Below are 20616 nucleotides of genomic sequence, written 5' to 3'. Positions count from 1 at the left end.
AGAAATCTACCAAAAATAGATGCTGGCGAGGATGTGGGGAAAAAGGGACACTAACCCACTGTTGGTGGGAATGCAAACTGGTAAAGCCACTATGGAAGTCAGTCTGGAGATTCCTCAGAATTCTGAATATAACCCTGCCATACAACCCAGCCATCCCACTCATTGGAATATACCCAAAGGGAATTAAATTGGCAAACAAAAGAGCTTTCTGCACCTTAATGTTATTGCATCTCAATTCACAATAGCTAAGACCTGGAACCAACCCAAATGCCCATCAACAGTAGGCTGGATAAAGAAATTATGGGACATGTACTCTATGGAATACTATACAGCAGTCAAAAAATGAAACCCGGTCATTTGCAACAAGATGGAGGAATCTGGAAAACATCATGCTGAGTGAATTAAGCCAGTCCCAAAGGGACAAATTTCATATGTTCTCCCTGATTGGTGACAATTAACCAAGCACAAAAAAGCAAATCTGTTGAAGTGACAGGGACACTATGAGAAATAGTGACTTGATTGGCCCTTGTCCTGACTGTTGATGTACAATTTAATTCTTTATCCTTTTTAGTATTGTTTTGTTCTAGTTAATACTATTGGTTGAACTCTGTAATTAACACACAATTATTCTTAGGTGTTTAAATTTAACTGAAAAGTGATCCCTGATAAATATAAGAGTGGAAATAAGAGAGGGAGGAGATGTACAGTTTGGGACATGCTCAATTGGACTTGCCTCAAATGATGGAGTTAGAAATGTGCCAGGGGATTCCAATACAATCCCATCAAGGTTGCATGTACCAATGCCATCTCACTAGTCCAAGTGATCAATTTCAGTTCACAATTAATCACACTGATAGGTCAAAGAGTCAAAGGGATCACATAAACAAGACTAGTGTCTGCTAATACTAACTGATAGAATAAAAAAGGGAGAGAACCATCCAACATGGGAAGCAGGATACACAGCAGACTCATAGAAATGCAGATGCCCTAAACAGCACTCTGGCGTCAGAACCAGCCCATAAGGCATTTGGACATGGCCGAAGAGCCCATGAGAATATTTTAGGCATGGAAAGCCAAGATACTATGGCAAAAAACAAACAAACACACACAGAAGACCTAAATGGAAGATCTCTGCGAGTGAGATCTCAGTAGAAAGAACGGGCCATCAAAGAAGCAGGTACCTTTCTCTGAAGGGAGGAGAGAACATCTACTTTGACTATGACCTTGTCTAAATAAGATCGAAGTCAGCGAACTCTAGAGGCTTCCATAGCCTTGGCAATTCATGACTAGAGCCTAGGGAGATTTCTGACGCCATAAACAAGAGTGTCAAATTGTTAAGTCAACAACAGGAATTACTGTGTACTTACATCTCATGTAGGATCTCTGTCATTAATGTGTTGTCCAATGTGAAGTAATGCTATAACTAGTACTGAAACAGTATTTTGCACTTTGTGTTTCTGTGTGGGTGCAAACTGTTGAAATCTTTACTTAATGTATACTAAATCGACCTTCTGTATATAAAGATAATTGGAAATGAATCTTGATGTGAATGGAATGGGAAAGGGAGTGGGAGATTGGAGTGGTGCGGGTGGGAGGGAAGTTATTGGGGGGGGGGAGCCATTGTAATCCATAAGCTGTACTTTGGAAATTTATATTTACTAAATAAAAGTTTAAAAAAAAAGATGAAAGGAAAAGTTAGGCATAGAGAAAATATTGCAAGCTAAGTATCAACAAAAGTATTTCTGTCTAGAATATATTTAAACTCCCAAAATTTAACAGTGTCCCAAATAAAAATAACACATTCACACTACTATCTCTACACAGATATTTATAGTAGTTTATTTACAATAGCAAAATACCAGCAAATACTAAATATTCTTGAAAAGCTAAATGTTTAAACAAATAAAATCACAGCCATATATCTAAATACTTGTTCACATTTTCTTAAAGGAATCAAACATTGCTACAAAGCAACAGCCAAGAAAGATTTCTCAAGCAGTATGCATACAGAGACATGAAAAGTCAGTCTCTAAAATCTATTTCATTCCAGGTGTGCAGCAATTTCCACATGACAGAAATATGGACATGAATTCAAACCAGCTTTGTGGTTGACTAGGAGAGAATAAAGTGTGTGATTGAATAAGTATAATATGTAAGATTTCCTTTCTGGGAATAAAGCAATTGTGTTTTTGAATTTTAATGTGAGATACATGCATTTATGCAAGGGATAAAAAACACAGAGAACTATACATACATATGAATAAAAATAAAATGGTGATAACTAAAGAAGAATTTTGTTAGTAGCTTTTCTATAATGAAGATTCTTAGAAGATCATGTTAACCCCTTATCCAAAGCCTTTTAGTCATCTAAATGAGGCAAAACTGTTTTCAATATTTTGTGACACGGCATTTTTTGCTAAAAAAAACTAGTAAAATCTTAATTTTGACCTTTCTAATTAAAATGAGTATTTCCAAAATGTCTTCAAAATATTTCACAGTAGCTGGACATTTTAATAATAATTTTATAAATTGCAAGAATATTATTCTTGGTAAATACTTCTTTTGTTGTATAATTTAGTTGATATAATGTGTATATATTTAGCATTTTCTAGGACTTAAACATTTGGTGCAAAGGATGTGTGAACCATAGGATTGATTTAAAAATATCTAGCCTATTTCCAGAGTTTACTTGTCAAATACATGACTTTCTTCACAAATAAGCTGTAATTTTCTAGTACAATTGTCATAGAATTCCAGAATAACACATTTTCCTCTTAGTGCTTATCCAAATGCTACAGTTGGAATTTCTAATGAACTAACAGTTAATGCAATTCAGTCTGAAATAATTTCTATAAACAGAACCATCTTTTCATCATAAATGTGGACAAAGACCCTATGAATATTTTAACCTTTGAAGATCAAATCCTCTTGTCTAAAATCTCTTCTAGAAATGTTGTTTTCAAAGCATCATAATTCACTTCAGAAGATTCTAAGTTGAGGCAATGTTTAGTGCAACAAATTAGTTCTAAAAGCTTGACAATCATCATAAACTAAAACAGAGACGGTGGGTGTCTCCCTGGTGCTAAAGACCTTGGTATGAGAGTCACAGCCTATACTGGAGCACCTGGGCACAACTCTCAATTTTCTCTAGATCTCAGTTACATGTTATTGTCTACCCTGGGAGGCAGCAGGTGATGGCTCTAGTGGTAGGGCCCTTGTCACCCCCATGGGAGATATATATTGAGTTCCTAATTCTTTTTATTTTTTTCTGTTGTACATTAAGCAAAAAATCATTAAGATATATTAACAATGATCATTCTTAAAAATATTTGAGTCACTTACTAGGTCTTGGAATTTTCCTCTGATTAAGTAGACATTGGAGAATATGTTTATGTATTTATTTATTTATTTTATTAAGGAATAAAAATTCATGAATTTAATATATGCAGGTGTGGTTACACGATGATTCTTCACTCTCTACCTCCATCCCATCCACACACCCCCTTTCTTCCTCCTCCCTCTTTCTTTCCCAATTCATTTTTTACAGAGATCAATTTTCAGTTAATTTTGTACTCACAAGATTAAACCTACACTAAGTAGAGAGTTCACAGATTAACATGAAGGGAAAAAAGAAGTAAAGACAAAAACAAATAAACAAGAAAAACATTGTTCTCAGACAGCCCAGGCAAGGGCTATTCGAAACCATCTCCCCTCAAAGTGTGTTTTCCCTTCTATAGATTACACTTAAGTACTCTATTACCACAGATCAAAGAGACTATATGGTATTTGTCTTTTTGTGACTGGCTTGCTTAAACCAGATCATTATGTGGTTCTGGGGAATGAACCAACTGATGACACGCTCTCTCTCTCTCTCTATCTCTCTCTCCCCCTCCAAAAAAATAAAAATAAAAAAGGAGGAAGAAGGGAAGATATTGTTATAAAAATGCCAGGTGTGGCAATACTATAATTAATAAATTTAACCTTCAGTGTCTCTTTCAGAGAATAAAGTAATGTATAAATTTGAATTATTTGTAATAATTTTGTAATTCATTAAGTGTAAAGGAAATATTCAGACTGAGAAATAATATTGATTGTTGATGCTTTCAAAAACAAAAGTTGTTCTGAATAGAAACTACTAATTACATCAAAAATTGGAAGATAAATAAAGTAATAAAGAAATGAAACAGAAAACTTTCAGTTCAACAACACCTGTAAACATACAAGTTTAGTGTAATTGAAAAAGTAGAATGAACTGCAAAGAATAATGGAAGCAAGAGGGAGCCCCCACACAGAAAGAACTCACAGAAAAAAGGAATTTATTTTCCATTTCTTCAGTGGTAGATTTTGATTGCTCCAATTCTTGAATAAAACTTTTTCCACTGAGCATAGTAAAATTTTTAAAAATACTAAAATACAACACAGAACAATATTTTGCTTCACTTTTAATTTTTCGAAGGCAAATAGTTTGTAGGTAGGCAAATTATTTAAGGAAAAATTTGGACAGGCATACTGAGTTTCACAGTGAGACTTACGGTTGTCCAACCGACTTGTTGACCTAGGTCTGTGAAGTAGAGTGTGACAATGGAGGAAGCTGCAACACTTTCAATGGTTATATAGTCCTTCAAAAACGGTCCACCTATCATAAGAACAATCAGAGAACATGATTTTGATAGCATTTCAAAGGAAAATGATACAGAATTTCTTAACATGAAACCAGTGGAAGTTGAGAATTAATTTTGCAGAACTATCACTATATGCAATAGATCTTCAAAGTAAAATAAAAAGTTAAGAAATCTGTTTAATAGTATATAACAAGCAACTCACACACAGTGGTCCTCAATGCTAACTAAGCAAAGGTCTGGCTACCATCAGATACCACTACATCTAAATGTGATATTAGGATCTAACCGAAAGGATATGGAGTTTTTTAGAAAGTATAATTTTGATAAGGATGTGTATTCTGTAACTGTTGTGTGAAATGTCCTGTAATTATCTATTAGTGTAGCCCAACACTGATGTATCTTTACTGATTTTCCACCTGAATGATCTGTCTGTTGGTAAGAGTGAGCTGTTGAAGTTACGTACTTTTATTGTATTGAAGTCTATCTCACTTTTTAGATCTAATATTTATTGTAAGTAGTCTGTGTCTCCCTTTAGGTCTAGCAGCATTTGCTGTATGTATCTGGGTGGCCTTGTGTTGGGTGTATATATATATATCTATGATTCTTATAACTTCTTTCTTTTTTTTTTTTTTTTTTGACAGGCAGAGTGGATAGTGAGAGAGAGAGAGACAGAGAGAAAGGTCTTCCTTTAGCCGTTGGTTCACCCTCCAATGGCCGCCGCGGTAGCGCACTGCGGCCAGCGCACCACGCTGATCCGATGGCAGGAGCCAGGTGCTTATCCTGGTCTCCCATGCGGTGCAGGGCCCAAGAACTTGGGCCATCCTCCACTGCACTCCCTGGCCACAGCAGAGAGCTGGCCTGGAAGGGGGCAACCGGGACAGGATCGGTGCCCCGACCGGGACTAGAACCCGGTGTGCCGGCGCCGCAAGGCGGAGGATTAGCCTTGTGAGCCGCTGCGCCGGCCTATAACTTCTTTCTGAGCAAACCTCTCATCAGAATCTAATTTCCTTTTTTGTGACTTTTTATACTTTATTTAAAGTCTTCTTTGATATGGATAGCTACTCCAGCTCATTTTTGGTTTCCATTTGTCTGGTGATATAAAATAAAACTATTTTATCTCAAAAACAGAGAGGAAAATGAAAGGAAAAAAGAAAAGAAAAGAGAAAGAGAGAGAGAGAGAGAGAGAGAGAGAGAGAGAAAGGAAGGAAGGAAGGAAGGGAATCCAGAAAGGAAGAAGAAAGGAGAAGAAAGAAAGAGAAAGAGGGTGTGGGAGGAAGTGAGTGGGATATCATTATATTCTTAGAATTAAATCTATGAACTACATTGAATTTGTCTCTTTGTATTAATAGCAAGTTAACATGAAAAGAAACAAAGGACCAGATGGTAAAAAAAAAAAAAAAGCCGAGTCACCTAACCCCTCTATGACTCAATTTCCAGACCCTCTGAGGATGCAATCAGAACCTATATTTAGTATTCAGTACAGCACCTATGACTATACTGTACTTATTAAATGCTAGGTATTAATTCATTATACTTATTGTTACTGCTATCAAAAAAGAAAAGTAAAATGTCTGTGTATCATTCATCTATGATATTTCCTTTTCATCCAGAGACATTTAAAGGTGAAAGCAACAAATCTATAATATATCTATAAAACATTTTGGGTGCATATTTCTAAATCTCAACTTGTTTCAAAATAAGATGAAAAAACACAGTGGACATATACTATATTTGAAAGTGATGATTTGATAAATCTATCTCTAAAAGAAAATGGATGAGCAGGAATGTGGCCCAGTAGTTAGTATATGGTTAGGGACACACACATTGCATATCAGAGTGCCTGGGTCCAATTGGGCTCTTCTCCCTTGGCAGCTCCTAGCTGATACATATACAAACAGGCAACAGGTGATGGCTCAGGTAGCTTGGGTCCCTGCCACTAATTTGGGTGACCCAGGCTTCGTTCCCAGCTCCTGGCTTTGGCCTGACCTAGTTCCAGCCTTTGAAGGCATTTGGGGAGTGAATTAGCTAAAAACTTATTTTCTCTCTTTCTCTCTCTCTCCCCTGTCGATGTATCTTTTTCGCTCAAATTAATAAAATAAATAAATATATGTGAATTTCTAGGTATTTAATGTAAACTGTTTCATAGTTATATACTTAAACTACATTTAAGTAAATTAATATTCATTAAATATTTATGTATATGCAATTTAATAGAAGAATAATTTGGTGCTGACTTGCAATTGTGGATTAAGATAAGAGGAAATACATGGTAGTTGGAATTCACAGAAAGTTCCTGGGATTCCTGTGTAGTTCCTGGGATTCTGAACAAAGTAAGCACCACTATCAGTTTGTATGTGACAGATTTTTTTGTGATAATGGCTGCAGTTTTCACTATCCCATATTCACAGCACTTACTCTGTGAGTTAATAGTTTCTAAAGCAGATGGTGTACATTTCTCCACCTTTTCAATATGGGCTTCCTGGATTTTTGCTGTAACTAACATACAGGGGGTAAGGCTTCGGGACTAGTTCCAAGCATTGGCCTTAAGCATTCTTGAGTGTTTATGTTCTTTTGTTTAAACTCCTGCTTCCACCCTGTGAGCAAGCACAGGCTCTGGTAAAGGGTGAAAGACTTCTACAGCAAAGAGGTGTCCATTCAGTTGCAGCCATGCCAGGCCAGCTAGTTGCTAACCTTCTAGTAGCTAACTGCTGATGTCTGAGTGAGCTTTGTCAAGGTCAGCCACACACAGACCAGCTCAGCAAAGCACTGAGCTAAATAAATGTTGACCATTTGACTCATAAAAATCAATGCTTCCTATTTTATTTGCTTTGAAAGTGTCTTTTGTATAAGGAAACTATGTAAGAATCTAATGTCACATAAGATCACTGCTCATAGGGAAATCATTCTAATTAACACATTTAGGGAACATACATAAATATTAAAACCATACATTCTTTCGTAATTAAATCATTTTTCTATGATAGTAATAATCACAACTGTGATTAATGGGCATACAGCAGATGCCAATCATTATATATATAATGATTGTATATATATATATATATGTATATATATACACACACATATATATATATATATATATACTTTGTTTATTTTAGAGGTAACGTTACAGAGAGAGAGGTAGAGAAAGGTTTTCCACCTGCTTGTTCACTCCTCAAATGGCCACAATAACAAGAACTGAGCCCATCTGAAGCCAGGAGCCAGGAGCTTCTTCTGGGTATCCCATGTGGATGCAGAGGCCCAAGAACTTGGACCATCTTCTACTGGTCTCCCAGGCCATAAGCAGATAGCTGGATTGCAAGAGAAGAAGCTAGGATGCAAACTTGTGCCAGTGTGGGATGCTGGCACCACAATTAGAGGCTTAGCCTACTACACCACAGTGCCGGCCCCCTCATTATATGTTTTATAAATATAATGTGATGTAACACTAAAAATGATTTGTTTCTATTTGGCTCTGCCATATGAAAGAAGATCATCTGTATGGGAGATAGAAGATCAAGTTTAGAATCTGAATAAATTTAAATAACCACTTTTTCGCACCTATCTGAATTTTTCTCCCTGAATTTTTCTCACACATATCAAAGTTTTCTCGAACCTCTACTTCACTCATACTACACCTTACAACACTCAGTCAAGTAAATAAGTGTGAGGAACAAGGGCTATTTCACATTGAAAGTTGAACTGACTGAAATCTGAGTCTCATGTAATGCCTTTCAACTTGAAGTTGCATTTGACTTTGATGCCTGTAGCATTCTGAATCTTTTGTATATGAGTCAAGTTCAGAAAAAATGCCCCCTCTTTATACTTTTTTCATGGAGGTCAATACCCATATGAAAGATATTTATTGAGCCTGACATATACTAAGTCCTGTGGAGGCAAAAGTAAACAAGGCAATGAAACGCTAGTCCGATGGGAAATTCTCTTGAACATTTGAGTAATTTGAGATCATTAGAAAAGTGTGTCTTCTAAGAATGCCAGAGAATTCTGTGAAAGGAGCACAATATCTTCAAGAATTTTACAGAAATCATCTCGTCTTATAGGGCATGTGATACCTGAAAAAGCATAGCCAGGATATTAGCACAAGCATTAGAAAAATACTCAGTTCTTTATTGTTTGGAAAATCGTAGTGACTACAACTCCTTTATAGATTTGTTGTTAAGGACTTTGAGTTTGTATCTCACACCTCATGGAGAAATGTATATTTTATCACAGTGCCCATTCAAAGTCAACATCATGTTGATAAAATATATCAAATCAGAATAATGATAATTCCCTGATCTGATTTTTACACGTTTTTTTTTTTTTTTTTTTTTTTTTTTTTTTTTTTTTTTTTTTTTTTTTTTTTATTAAACTTTTATTTAATGAATATAAATTTCCAAAGTATAGTTTATGGGTTACAATGGCTTCCCCCCTCGCATAACTTCCCTCCCGCCCGCAACCCTCCCCCCTCCCGCTCCCCCTCTCCCTCTATTCGTGTAAGGATTCATTTTCAATTCTCTTTATATACAGAAGATCAGTTTAGTATACATTAGGTAAAGATTTCAACATTTTGCCCACATAGCAACATCAAGTGAAAAAACTACCATTGGATTACTAATTATAGCATTAAATCGCAATGTACATTAATTTGATTTTTACACGTTTTATTGAAAAATTTCCTTGAAAATGGAGTTTAGACTCTCATGGACCTTTTAGCCAGATCCGAATGTCTCAAGGGTTGATTCTGAGGCAGGAGTGCTGTTTTGGGCGTTTGCCATTCTATGAGTCTGCTGTGTGTCCTGCTTCCCCCGCAGGATCATTCTCTCCCTTTTAATTCTATCCTTCATTATTTGCTTGCACTGGTCTTATTTGTGAAATCTCTTCGACACATACCCTATCTTTTTGATCGGTTGTGTATTTATACTTATCACTTTACCAAGTGCGCTGGCATTGGTACCTGCCTCCTTGGTAAGAGTGAGTTGAAATCCCCTGGCACATTTCTAGTTCCACCATTGGAGGTAAGTTCGAGTGAGCATGTGCCAACCTATATATCTCCTCCCTCTCTTATTCCCACTCCTATGTTTAACACAGATCACTTTTCTGTTAATTTTAAACACCTAAGAATGATTGTGCATTGATTACAGAGTTCAACCAGTGGTCTTATGTAGAACAAACAGAGCAACAACAACAAGAAGAACAAAAATACTAAAAGGAATAAAATAGTAAGTTGTTCCTCAACAGTCTAGACAAGGGCTACAAAAAACAATCTAAATGAAAAATCCTGGTGAACAAGAACCCAGCAGAAGGAACAGCCCATCAAGGAGAGAGGCGCCTTTCTCTGAAGGGAGGAAGGAACCTCCACTAAGAGTGCCAATTGTTAAATCAACTGACTACTGGGTACATGCTCCCCATGTAGGATCTCTGTGCTTAATGTGTTTTACTATGAAACTTAAAAACACTACTAGTCGAACAATACCCTATACCTTGTGCGGTTGTGTGAGTGCAGCCTGTTGAAATCCTTGCTTAGTATATACTAAGTTGATCTTCAGTATATGAAGGTAATTGAAAATGAAACTCGATGAAGGGCGGGATGGGAGAGGGAATGGGAGAGGGGAGGGCCACGGGAGGGAGGGAGGTTGGGGGGGAAAGCCAAAACAATACAAAAGTTGCACCTTGTAAATTCACATTTATTAAATAACAAAAAACTATAAAAAAAGAAAATAGAGTTTAGAATTCTGAAAAAAAATGAAGTTTAATGGTGAATGTAATATTTATTATTAAAATTCATTTCTTTTTGCTCCATCTTACTTTACTTATTCTGCTTTATCACAATAAAAATGAAAAAAAAGGCATTATTCAGTACTTTCCTCCAATATTTAGATAGTGATTATGTGAAAAATATCCCTCTAAGTTCCTCCTCTGTAAAAGTGAAGCAATAAATTGTTGGGACAACCAAGTGAGATATGTATTGATATTTCCACACTTATGTGTGAATATATACTAAGTATACAGTTTTTTATGTTAGAGGAGGGATTTTTCATTAAAAAGATACAGTGAAAATTAGTTCTTACCACATTCTAGCTGCAGGCCAATTCGAGAAGGATACCATTCTGGACCTATCCAATAGAAAATAGTATCAATTGTCAGGAAAAGCAGAACATTCACAAATCTAATAGTTCCCATTGTAAGACAGATTTGAATTAGAAGTTAGTAAATGGTTATACAGTGTCAGACATAATAATTAACTTTGGCAGGATGCTGGGCAGCAGTTGTTGATATTAATTTGAAGAATGCTTTGAGGTGTTTGTTTTGTTTTGTTTTGTTTTGTTTTGCTTTTTGATGTCGAGACAGGTAACATAGGTGCATTCCAGTTTTGGACATGTACTAAGCTGTGTAACTTAAGATTTGTGCACTTTATGTAAGATCCTGTAACATATTCATTTAAAAGTGGAGATCTAGGTTTAGCATTGTGTCACAGTGGGTTAAGCTGCCACTTGGGATGCCCACATCACATATCTGAATTTCTGGGATCAAGTTCCACCTCTGTTTCCAACCTAACTTGTTGCTAATACATGCAGGAGCCAATAGATGGTGGCACAAATAGTTGGGTTCTGATCATCTATGTGGGAGAACAGGATAGACTCCCATACTCCTACCTTTGGCTTGGCCTAGACCCAGGTGTTGCTGGCATTTAAGGAGTGAACCAGCAGTTATATCCTGTCATCTACCTATATCACCCTGCATCACCCCCAGTTCTGGGTTCAGTTCAGCTCCAAATAATCAGACATTTGGATAGTGAACCATTCAATGGGACCTTGCTTGCTCTCATAATCAAATATTTTAATTACAAAATAAAAGTTTTATTCTCCATCAGGAATAAGGCGCTTTTCCAGAATATTATGTATCATTCACTTCTAATATGAGTGTATAGATCATAGCAGAAAGATTACTTTAGTATATTCCCTTTACAATATTATTCAGACTAATTAGAATAGTATATAGTTCTATCTGCATCAAAAATCAAAGCACCTTTATTATACACTGACCTAGTTAAAAATCGATTCCTAGTTATCAGAATATAATTTGTTTCCTCTATAATAAATTATATGCCATTATTTTAAAGTCTCTAATAAAAGTAACTTAACCTGATATTCAATGTTAAACAAATTTTTATGATATATAATAAAAATCATCTTCAAAAGACTGTTCTACAATTACCATCTTTGTTTTCAAAACATTACTCTCAAGTGTCAGCAAGAGTGATGATAATGTGATATAGCTTGACAACTTGAAACAATACTCCATAAATTTATTGCAAGAGGGCAGCTTATGCCTAGAAATTATCATGGAAAATAACTCATAGGATAATAATTATAATAAGTTTAAAGCTATTCAGTATCATTTCTAAGCAAAGCTGAAGAAGAGTACAGCAAATAACAGGACACAATCATGTAACTTTATTTTAAAGAAAATATCCAGATAGATACATATTTTTATTAACTTATAAAATTGCTATTATTTATAGGCCATTTTTTGCTTCTGAATGTGTGTTAAGATTATTTGTTGAAGTACTTGGGTCTCTGCACCTGCGTGGGAGACCCAGAAGAAGCTCCTGGCTCCTGGCTTCCAATCAGTGCAGCTTCTATTGTTGGTGGCCAATTGGGGAGTGAACAAGTGGATGGAAGACTCTCTCTCTCTCTCTCGCTCTCTCACTCTCTCGCTCTCTCGCTCTCTCTCTCTCTGCCTCTCATCTCTCTGTGTAACTCTTTCAAATAAATAAATAAATATTTAAAAAAGATTATTTGTTGAAAGTATTTAAAAATAACATTTCTAGTCACAGTGAAAATCTGCTGTCAAAGAAGCTAGGAAGAAAGTGAATGCAACAGAACCCTCCACAGTTTTAATTGAATTTGTGAACAAACTACAGATATTGGGCAAAATACAACCTTATGAGAAGCCATTTATATTTGACAAAAATGATTGGGTAGATATGATGTTTATGCATATGAGCTGTCAGATTCTATTTTAATAATAATCATTTAAGCTATCATTTTCAATAACACTTGTGATGTTTTCAATGGGGTAGATGCCAAAGCAAAACTGACTCTATCATTCGAAGCAAAGCAAGCTGTCTGTAAACTATGAGTGAATACTAGCATATTGAGTAGTTTGTTGGTGTGAGGTGGGATTAGACTGGGAAATGTGCAGTAGAAAAAATGGTTTATAAAGCATAAAGGCCATCTACTATATAAGGAATCTTAGCAGTTCTGATTTTTGAAAATCTTGCTTATACCAAGGAAGATGGATACTAGAACACAGCTGATAAATGACTATATAAGGATCCTAGAAATAACTGATATCATCAAAGATGTTGACCTTGATCTTATTACATGGTATCTTATTCTAACAGAGACTTGGACTTGGACTTCTTTCCTTGGTACTTGGAAACGTTCCTATCACCACATAATAGCATTCTAAATAAATAATAACTTGCTATATTCAAATATACTTATTTAAATAAGCTAATCATCCACAACATACTATTAGTAGAGAAGGACTAAATACTACATAAGGACATCTAAGCATTTATAACACTGTAGCTTCATTTTAAAAGATAAAGATTATAGAAATAATGTATGTAAATAAATGAATAGCTGGACCTTAATAAAAAAGTATAGTATAGTAAAATAAAGCCTAATATAAAGGATGTGCAGAGTGTAGAGCAATTTAAAGTCTTTAAATGGCACTTGCTATATAAAAATCAGTAGAGAAGATACCAAATAGCTGATGAACAAGTATTCATGGCAAATGCCTGAGCAAAAATAGTTCATCTAAACTTCAGTACCGTTTTGTCTTATCAAAGAAAATATCAGTAATGATTGTGACGTTAACTATATTGATTATATACTATAATCACAGAGTGCAGATCACAAAAAATCCTTAGAGGAAACATTTAGTTAAAAAAAACTCATCAGCTTATGAAAGGAAGTTGATTTCATCTAAAATAACTTTCTAAAATGACCCAAAAATAGCAACAATTTTCATTGAAAGCCAATGATAAGCATGATAGTTATCAGGTACATTTCCAAGGACATCTATGCCCTATTCGTGTTCTAAGCTAAACAAATGAACCAAGACTGTAATGTGAGCAAATTAAAGGAACTACATGCATGAGATGAAACAAAGAAATTGATTTTCTGGAAAAGGGTAGCAAAAGTCTCCTTGTACTTAAATTTAATGAAACAAGATCCAAGTTTTGCATATACTTTTATACTCAAAACTTTAAAAGAAAGATAGCAGGTAAGAGGATAATCACAGAAAATGTTAAACATGATTGGTCTTGAAATGTTACTTTTCATGTGATGATTCTGGAACAGTGTGTATCAAAAGAAAGAGATTTAGCAGACTATGAAAGCCATTTTATACATAATGGAATCTACACAGGATTATACCAAAGGACAGTTTTAGGATTAATTAGTACAAAGATTTTTGTACATGGTAAGAATTTAATTAAAATTAATAGTAGTTAGTAATTGATTGTCTCTCACAAATATGTGTAATGTGTACATTAAAAGGATAATGTAGCATAAATTCCTACATTTGATGTGAAGGTGAACTGAAAAAAACTCAGGCTGTATGTCCCTTTCAAAAATTATTCCATTTTATTTGGTAATTAATACCCCAAAGCTTTTCACCAGTTTTAGTCATCTTAATAACATAAATTTAGTAGTATAATCATTAGTAGAGATAGATTAGATTATAAGAAATGATTGGCATGATAAGCATACACAAAGATACTTTTAAATCATAGAATATTCATGCTATAAGTAGAGTGTATCTGCTAGTATTCATATATTTTATCAATGAAAAAGCAGGATCAAGTATGAAATGATCATTTCTCTAAATTAAACCAATGATGCAATTACTAAGACCCTTTAACCACAAGTTACTAGCTTTTATAATAGTCTATAATAGTCTATTTTTAAAATAGTTTTATAATTTTTTTCAGTGGGTAAGTGCAAAGGCAAAGATAAAAAAATAAAAATGATAATAATTGAAGGACAATACATGTTGCCAATTACATTTCTCATTTATCACAATTTTAACTGACTTGAATTTAAAAATCTTACTTTATCTTGATATAAACATTAAGGTATTTAAATTTAGACAGTTTGGTAGCAAATGCAAATGGACAAAAAGTATAGACTTTTAAATCATTTGTTCACTGACAACTATTCTGTGGAGACTCACTCTGGGGTCTCCAAGAGACTCATTAATGGGTTATCAAATGCATGATTATTTGCCCATGTCTTCTTGATTATGTATGAATAGAAATATAGTACAATGTTATACAGCATATTCAATGTCAACTTACGTACAACTGATGAACTATTATATCATCTGCATGATAAGATCATCATTATCTAGAGTTTTACAAAATAATCTAGGACTGAGTATAGCATAAAAATAATTGCACAAGGTCATGTTAAGAGACACTATAATTTAAGAAAGCAGAAATGATTCGATTGGAAATGGAGGAAAGAACTTACTGAATAAGAGGAATGTTTGATAAAGCCTATGTTAGTAGGTAACATATAGTTGCATGAAATAGGAAGATGACATGAAAAATATATGATAGTGATTTTAAGAATTTATTGAATCCCTTGATTTGTAATAAATATGTATGACCATGTATTTTAGATATACACACTGAGGTAAACATAATTTTCTGGAAAATATGGTAATTCTCCAAAAATAATAAATATGATAGATAATAATTTTGGATATAATTTATGGATAATTAGTGCTGTGGATTTCTATAGTGAACTAAATAAAAGCCAGAAAGCTTAGTCCAGGAACTAGAAATATAGTTTTACATTTTTTCCTGGGATTTCTATGTTGGAAGAGGGAGCTGAGAAGTAAGAATCTGAGAATGGCTGCTTATAGATTCACAAAGCAAAGAAGACAAAAACTGAACTTCATGCCAAAGAGAAGTTCTGGTAAAAGTCTACCTATTATGTGTATAGCCTAATACAAAAGCAAATCACATACTGATGAATTCTCACAGGAAATGAAGCCCAGTACTAAAACATCTTAACCCTGTTTTGGATTAAAATAGCCAATAATCTTCAAATTCAAGTCCTATTGTTTGCAGAAATAGATGTCACTTCTTTGTGGAAAGAGAAGACTTTGTCCAGACTTATAATCACCACTAAGATTTTTCATATAAAAAATCCAAGTCTCAATGAAAACCAACCAAACATTCAAAACGCAAAGGCATGACCAAAACCCAAAGGAAAATTTAAAAGGTTTTTAAGAACTCCACCAAGAATCCAGATAGTTGTAGCCATAGACATCCATTTAAAATTATTTCTGACTGATATAGAAATAAAGGACAAATTATTTGACTGGAAATATGGAAATCATAGAAATCATAGAACTATAAACCAAACTAAGTGAATTGAAAATCCAGAGGATGAGGATAAGAGATCATTTTAAAGTTGAGGAAAAAAAAAAAAAAACTAGGGGGCTGAAAGTTGTAAGAAAATAAGCAGATTAAAGCAAATAGGGATAGACATGCTGAAAAGAGTGATAGGGATGTATGGTACACAATGTAAAATGCTAACATAACTGAAACTGAAGACCTAGAGGAATAAAAAAGTAAAGAATAGTGCAAAAACTGTGTTGAAAAATATGATGGCTGAGAGTGTTTCAAAATACATAATACATATCAAGATACATATTAAAAATGCTATCAGTAATAAAATTAAATGATATATAGTGGAAAACAGATATGAGGACATAATTACCAACAAATTTAAAATCAGAAAAGAAGAAAAAATGGCATATTAAAAGAAAATAATAGCGGCAAGATGGCAGAATAGGAACGGAGCACACGATTAGTCTGGGGGACAAACAGGTTAATAAAAGTGGAGATACTGCATGGTCAAGGAAGAGTAGGGGAAGAAACAGCAGAGGAAATTCTTCCGGAACTAGTGATTCACAGTGTACCTGCGTGGAGAGCGTGGGAGCACAAGTTCGGGACACCAGCGGCAGACTCAACACACCAGCGCTGGAACGCGAGGTGAGCCGAACCTCAATAGCCCGAGACACTGGCAGGGAAGCGGAAAGAGGAGACTAGAGGGAACGAGGCTTGAAACTCCGTGGGGAAAAGTTCACCAGGCTAACTAGAAGAGAGAGAGGAAAAAAAAAAAAAGTGACCGATACGGACACGAGTTTCTCTCTCTCCGCTCACCCCTCAAAGGCTAGCAACACAAAGAGCAGGCGCCATTTTGGACATACGTCATAAGCAGGGCGACCTCAGGTCTGTACCGGCCCTGAGCCTAGCAGAAAAACCTGACTCTGGGGAGAGGGGTGAAATAACAGGAGATTAGCATCTAACTTGGCAACCCAGTGGAAGACTTCAGGAGAATTGGAGCCCACACTGAGGGCAGCACAGATTCCCTGTGTGGTCCTTGGGAAAGAGCTTCTGATCTCTGGCTCCTGTGGGTATATCATTTGCCTGCTAACTACCTCCAATTACGTTCAGCTGTGCGGAATTACTTCCCTTTTGAATCAAAAAAAGAAAGGGAGATTTACCACTCCTAACCTGGGAGTGTCATCTTTGACACACCCTCAACCCTGAGGAACCAAACACAGCTCTCAGTCCACACTCATCTCAAGCCTCTAAGGCTCCACCGAAAGCAGACAGTCCACTTAATATAGAGCCATAGTGTAACAAGAAAAAACACCACAGTGAAGAAACCAAATATCTCCAACATGCCAAACAACAAACGCAAAAACCGAGGTAACAAGAACAAGGAAGACACTATGACGCCCCCAAATGAAAAAGACACCCCAATTCAAGATTTTGAAGATGATGAGATAGAAGAAATGCAAGAAGCAGATCTCAAAAAATTGATAAGAACATTAAGAAGTTCTCAAAAACAAATTCTTGAACTACCGAAATCCTTAATGGACAAGATAGAAAATCTCTCTCGTGAAAATGAAATGTTAAGGAGGAATCAAAATGAAATGAAACAACTAGTGGAACAAGAAACTGCGATAGTGATGAGAAATCATAATGAAATTAAGAATTCAATAGATCAAATGACAAACACATTAGAGAGCCTTAAAAACAGAATGGGCAAAGCAGAAGAGAGAATATCAGACTTAGAAGACAGAGAACATGAAAGGAAACAGGCAAACCTAAGAAAAGAAGAAGAAATTAGAAATCTAAAAAATATTGTCGGGAATCTACAGGATACTATTAAAAAACCCAACATTCGGGTTCAAGGAGTTCCTGAAGGCATGGAGAGGGAGAAAGGATTAGAAGGCATTTTCAGTGAGATACTAGCAGAAAATTTCCCAGGTTTGGAGAAGGACAGAGGCATCTTAGTACAGGAAGCTTATAGAACCCCTAATAAACATGACCAAAAGAGATCCTCACCACGACATGTTGTAATCAAACTCACCACAGTGAAACAGAAAAGATTCTAAAATGTGCAAGAGAGAAACGTCAGATTACTCTCAGAGGATGTCCAATTAGACTCACAGCAGACTTCTCATCAGAAACCCTACAAGCTAGAAGGGAATGGCGATACATAGCCCAGATACTAAGAGAGAAAAACTGCCAGCCCAGAATATTATATCCTGCAAAGCTCTCATTTGTGAATGAAGGTGAAATTAAGACTTTTCATAGCAAACAGAAACTGAAAGAATTTGTTGCCACTCATCTTGCCCTGCAAATGATGCTTAAAGATGTGTTACACACAGAAACACAGAAACATGGTCATCAATATGAAAGAAGGTAAAGGAAGGAAACCTCACAGCAAAAGATCACAGGAAGCTCAATTTCACTTTGACATAGAATTAAACTCTGATGCTCTGTTAAAGCAATGTGCTAAAGTAATCTATTATGTTCTCTTGATGTCTGTTAAATTCTAATTGTTCAAAAACAGCTGAATTTTTATTAAGAGCTATGGGTTATTGAAATATGTGCTTATTTTCAAAGATTTGAATAATCACCTGTAACAATGATCAAATTTGGTCTATATTATGTCATGATTTTAAGGAATCTTATTTCAACCAGATATTTTGGATTTTGAGCCTTCTTGGCATTCTTGACAGGCATTCAAAAAATCAAAGTTTCAAACAATCTGGTCTCTAAAATTTCCAGTAAATCCTGGACTTTGGTTTTTCCAGTTTGGGCCCAACTGAAAAAATCGAAGGACCTATGTCTCTCATCTTATAGAAACACCGACTAATCAGGCTATTTGGATTATATTAGAAGTACTGTCAGGATGTGACGTGGTACCAAGTTTTAAGTTTCTATAATGGAAAATGCTATTAATACAAATGTTTGAGAATTAAAAAGTCTAATGATCTTGTGTTACTAGACATGATAGCTATCTTAATGAGAAAGCCCCAGAGGCCTAAAGGGTTAAATAATTGTAAAATCCTACAGGTGCTTTCAAAAATACTGTGAAGTAAGTGCCTCTTGTTGGCTAATGAGTTTATAATTTTAAACATGGCGACTTAAAGTCTTTTCTCATCCACAGTTATATATGATTTGCTGCTCATAAAACTAAAGCGTTGTTGGTTCTGTGTTTAGCTGTCCTCCTATAGGTTCCTATGGACTTTTTCCAGCCACTTCTACTGTATTCAGTACTTTGGGATGGCTCTGTAAACAGATGAAACCAATAATGTATTAACAGTACAAACTGAAAGTATGGTTAACTGAGGTTACTAAAAACAAAAAGCAATTCAAATCAATTGGCAATCTACAAAAAGAGTTAAAGATTTTAAAAGCTATTATTAAAATTGCTATATTGGTCTACTATGCTATGTTATATGTGTGTACATATTGTATGTCCACATGGGGAAATTTTATTAAGAGTTTTATTTTAAATGGCTTATAGATAAGATTGTCCATAAATTTAAGCTGCTAAAATCAATCAAAGATACATTTAAATTCGTGTGACCTGAATCTGTGTATCATATGTTTTAAACTTGTTGGTAGAAAGAAACTAAAAACATTTTATATGGTTGTGCTAAAGTTTACTGGTTAAACAAAGTACACCATGTTAGATATTTAAGAGGTGTTTTCAAATACATGATTCTTAAAATTTATAGAAGGCATTGGACCTTCTGGTAAATGTTTTCTTAAGTTGTTATCTAATGGTTGAAACGGTTTGCTAAGTTTTCATGTGATATTGCTATTGTCAGCAAGCGATCTAGGACTTGCTCCCTAATTTCTCTATTCTAAGCCCAACTTGTTCTTTCATTTCTCTATTCTCTTCAAGGTAGGAAACTAAGTCTATTATGAAGGAATCTGTAGGACACACAATTTAATCTTTAGATCTTATAAAAGAGATGGCTAACATTTTTCTGTAATAGCATAGACAAAATAAAAGCTTAAATTATAATCTCATAGCTAGATTTACTTCGCCATCAGTGAAGTAAACAGTAAGCAGAAAAAACCTCCCTTTCAGACCAAAGGGAAAGAAAGTTTTTAAGTGAGAATACAATTTTCCTCATGGGCATTGTCTACCTTAGAAAAACTACTACAGAACATGCCTGTGAATATAGACTTGTAGTTCAGGCCACCGAATATTAGAGATGGGACACGGGCACTCCCTTGACTTGCATCCTCTGGTCTGCTTTAACACAAACCAGGAGGAAAAGAAAGCTAGGCATCAGAAGCAATGGGTGGCAGGCCTATTAATGGCTGAGCTGTACAGTGATCTGCCCTCAAGGAGACCCAACAGGCCAGTCCACTGCAGTGGCTTTCAATGTGGTAAGCCTGGGCTTCAGCAGAAGTCAGCTTGTGAAGAGCCCTGCCAAGAGTTGGATCACTGGAAATGGACCGGCCCTGGAGTTGAAGGATGCCCAGGTCAGAGCCACAGATCTTATTGGCTCTAAGCTGAAAAGCCCTTCACTCAGCCCAACTTCCAAAGTGACCACTGCAGCTGAGGGGATGGCCAAGTAGGGT

General features: G+C 35.3%; 1 protein-coding gene across 1 annotated transcript in view; it reads right to left on the bottom strand.

Annotated features, from left to right (window-relative positions):
• TECRL (trans-2,3-enoyl-CoA reductase like) overlaps positions 1–20616 on the bottom strand; it is an 85207-nt gene that overhangs the window by 41932 nt on the left and 22659 nt on the right. The window contains exons 3-4 of the mRNA XM_062199267.1: positions 10694–10738; positions 4533–4636 (exon numbers count right to left, since the gene is read on the bottom strand). Coding sequence (XP_062055251.1) covers positions 4533–4636; positions 10694–10738 — 149 coding nt within the window. The remainder of the gene's footprint in view (positions 1–4532; positions 4637–10693; positions 10739–20616) is intronic.

Source organism: Lepus europaeus, chromosome 8 (assembly GCF_033115175.1).
Source record: "Lepus europaeus isolate LE1 chromosome 8, mLepTim1.pri, whole genome shotgun sequence".
Taxonomy (NCBI): domain Eukaryota; kingdom Metazoa; phylum Chordata; class Mammalia; order Lagomorpha; family Leporidae; genus Lepus; species Lepus europaeus.
The sequence above is the reverse complement of the archived record's forward strand: the minus strand, read 5'-3'. Positions and strand labels throughout refer to the sequence as shown.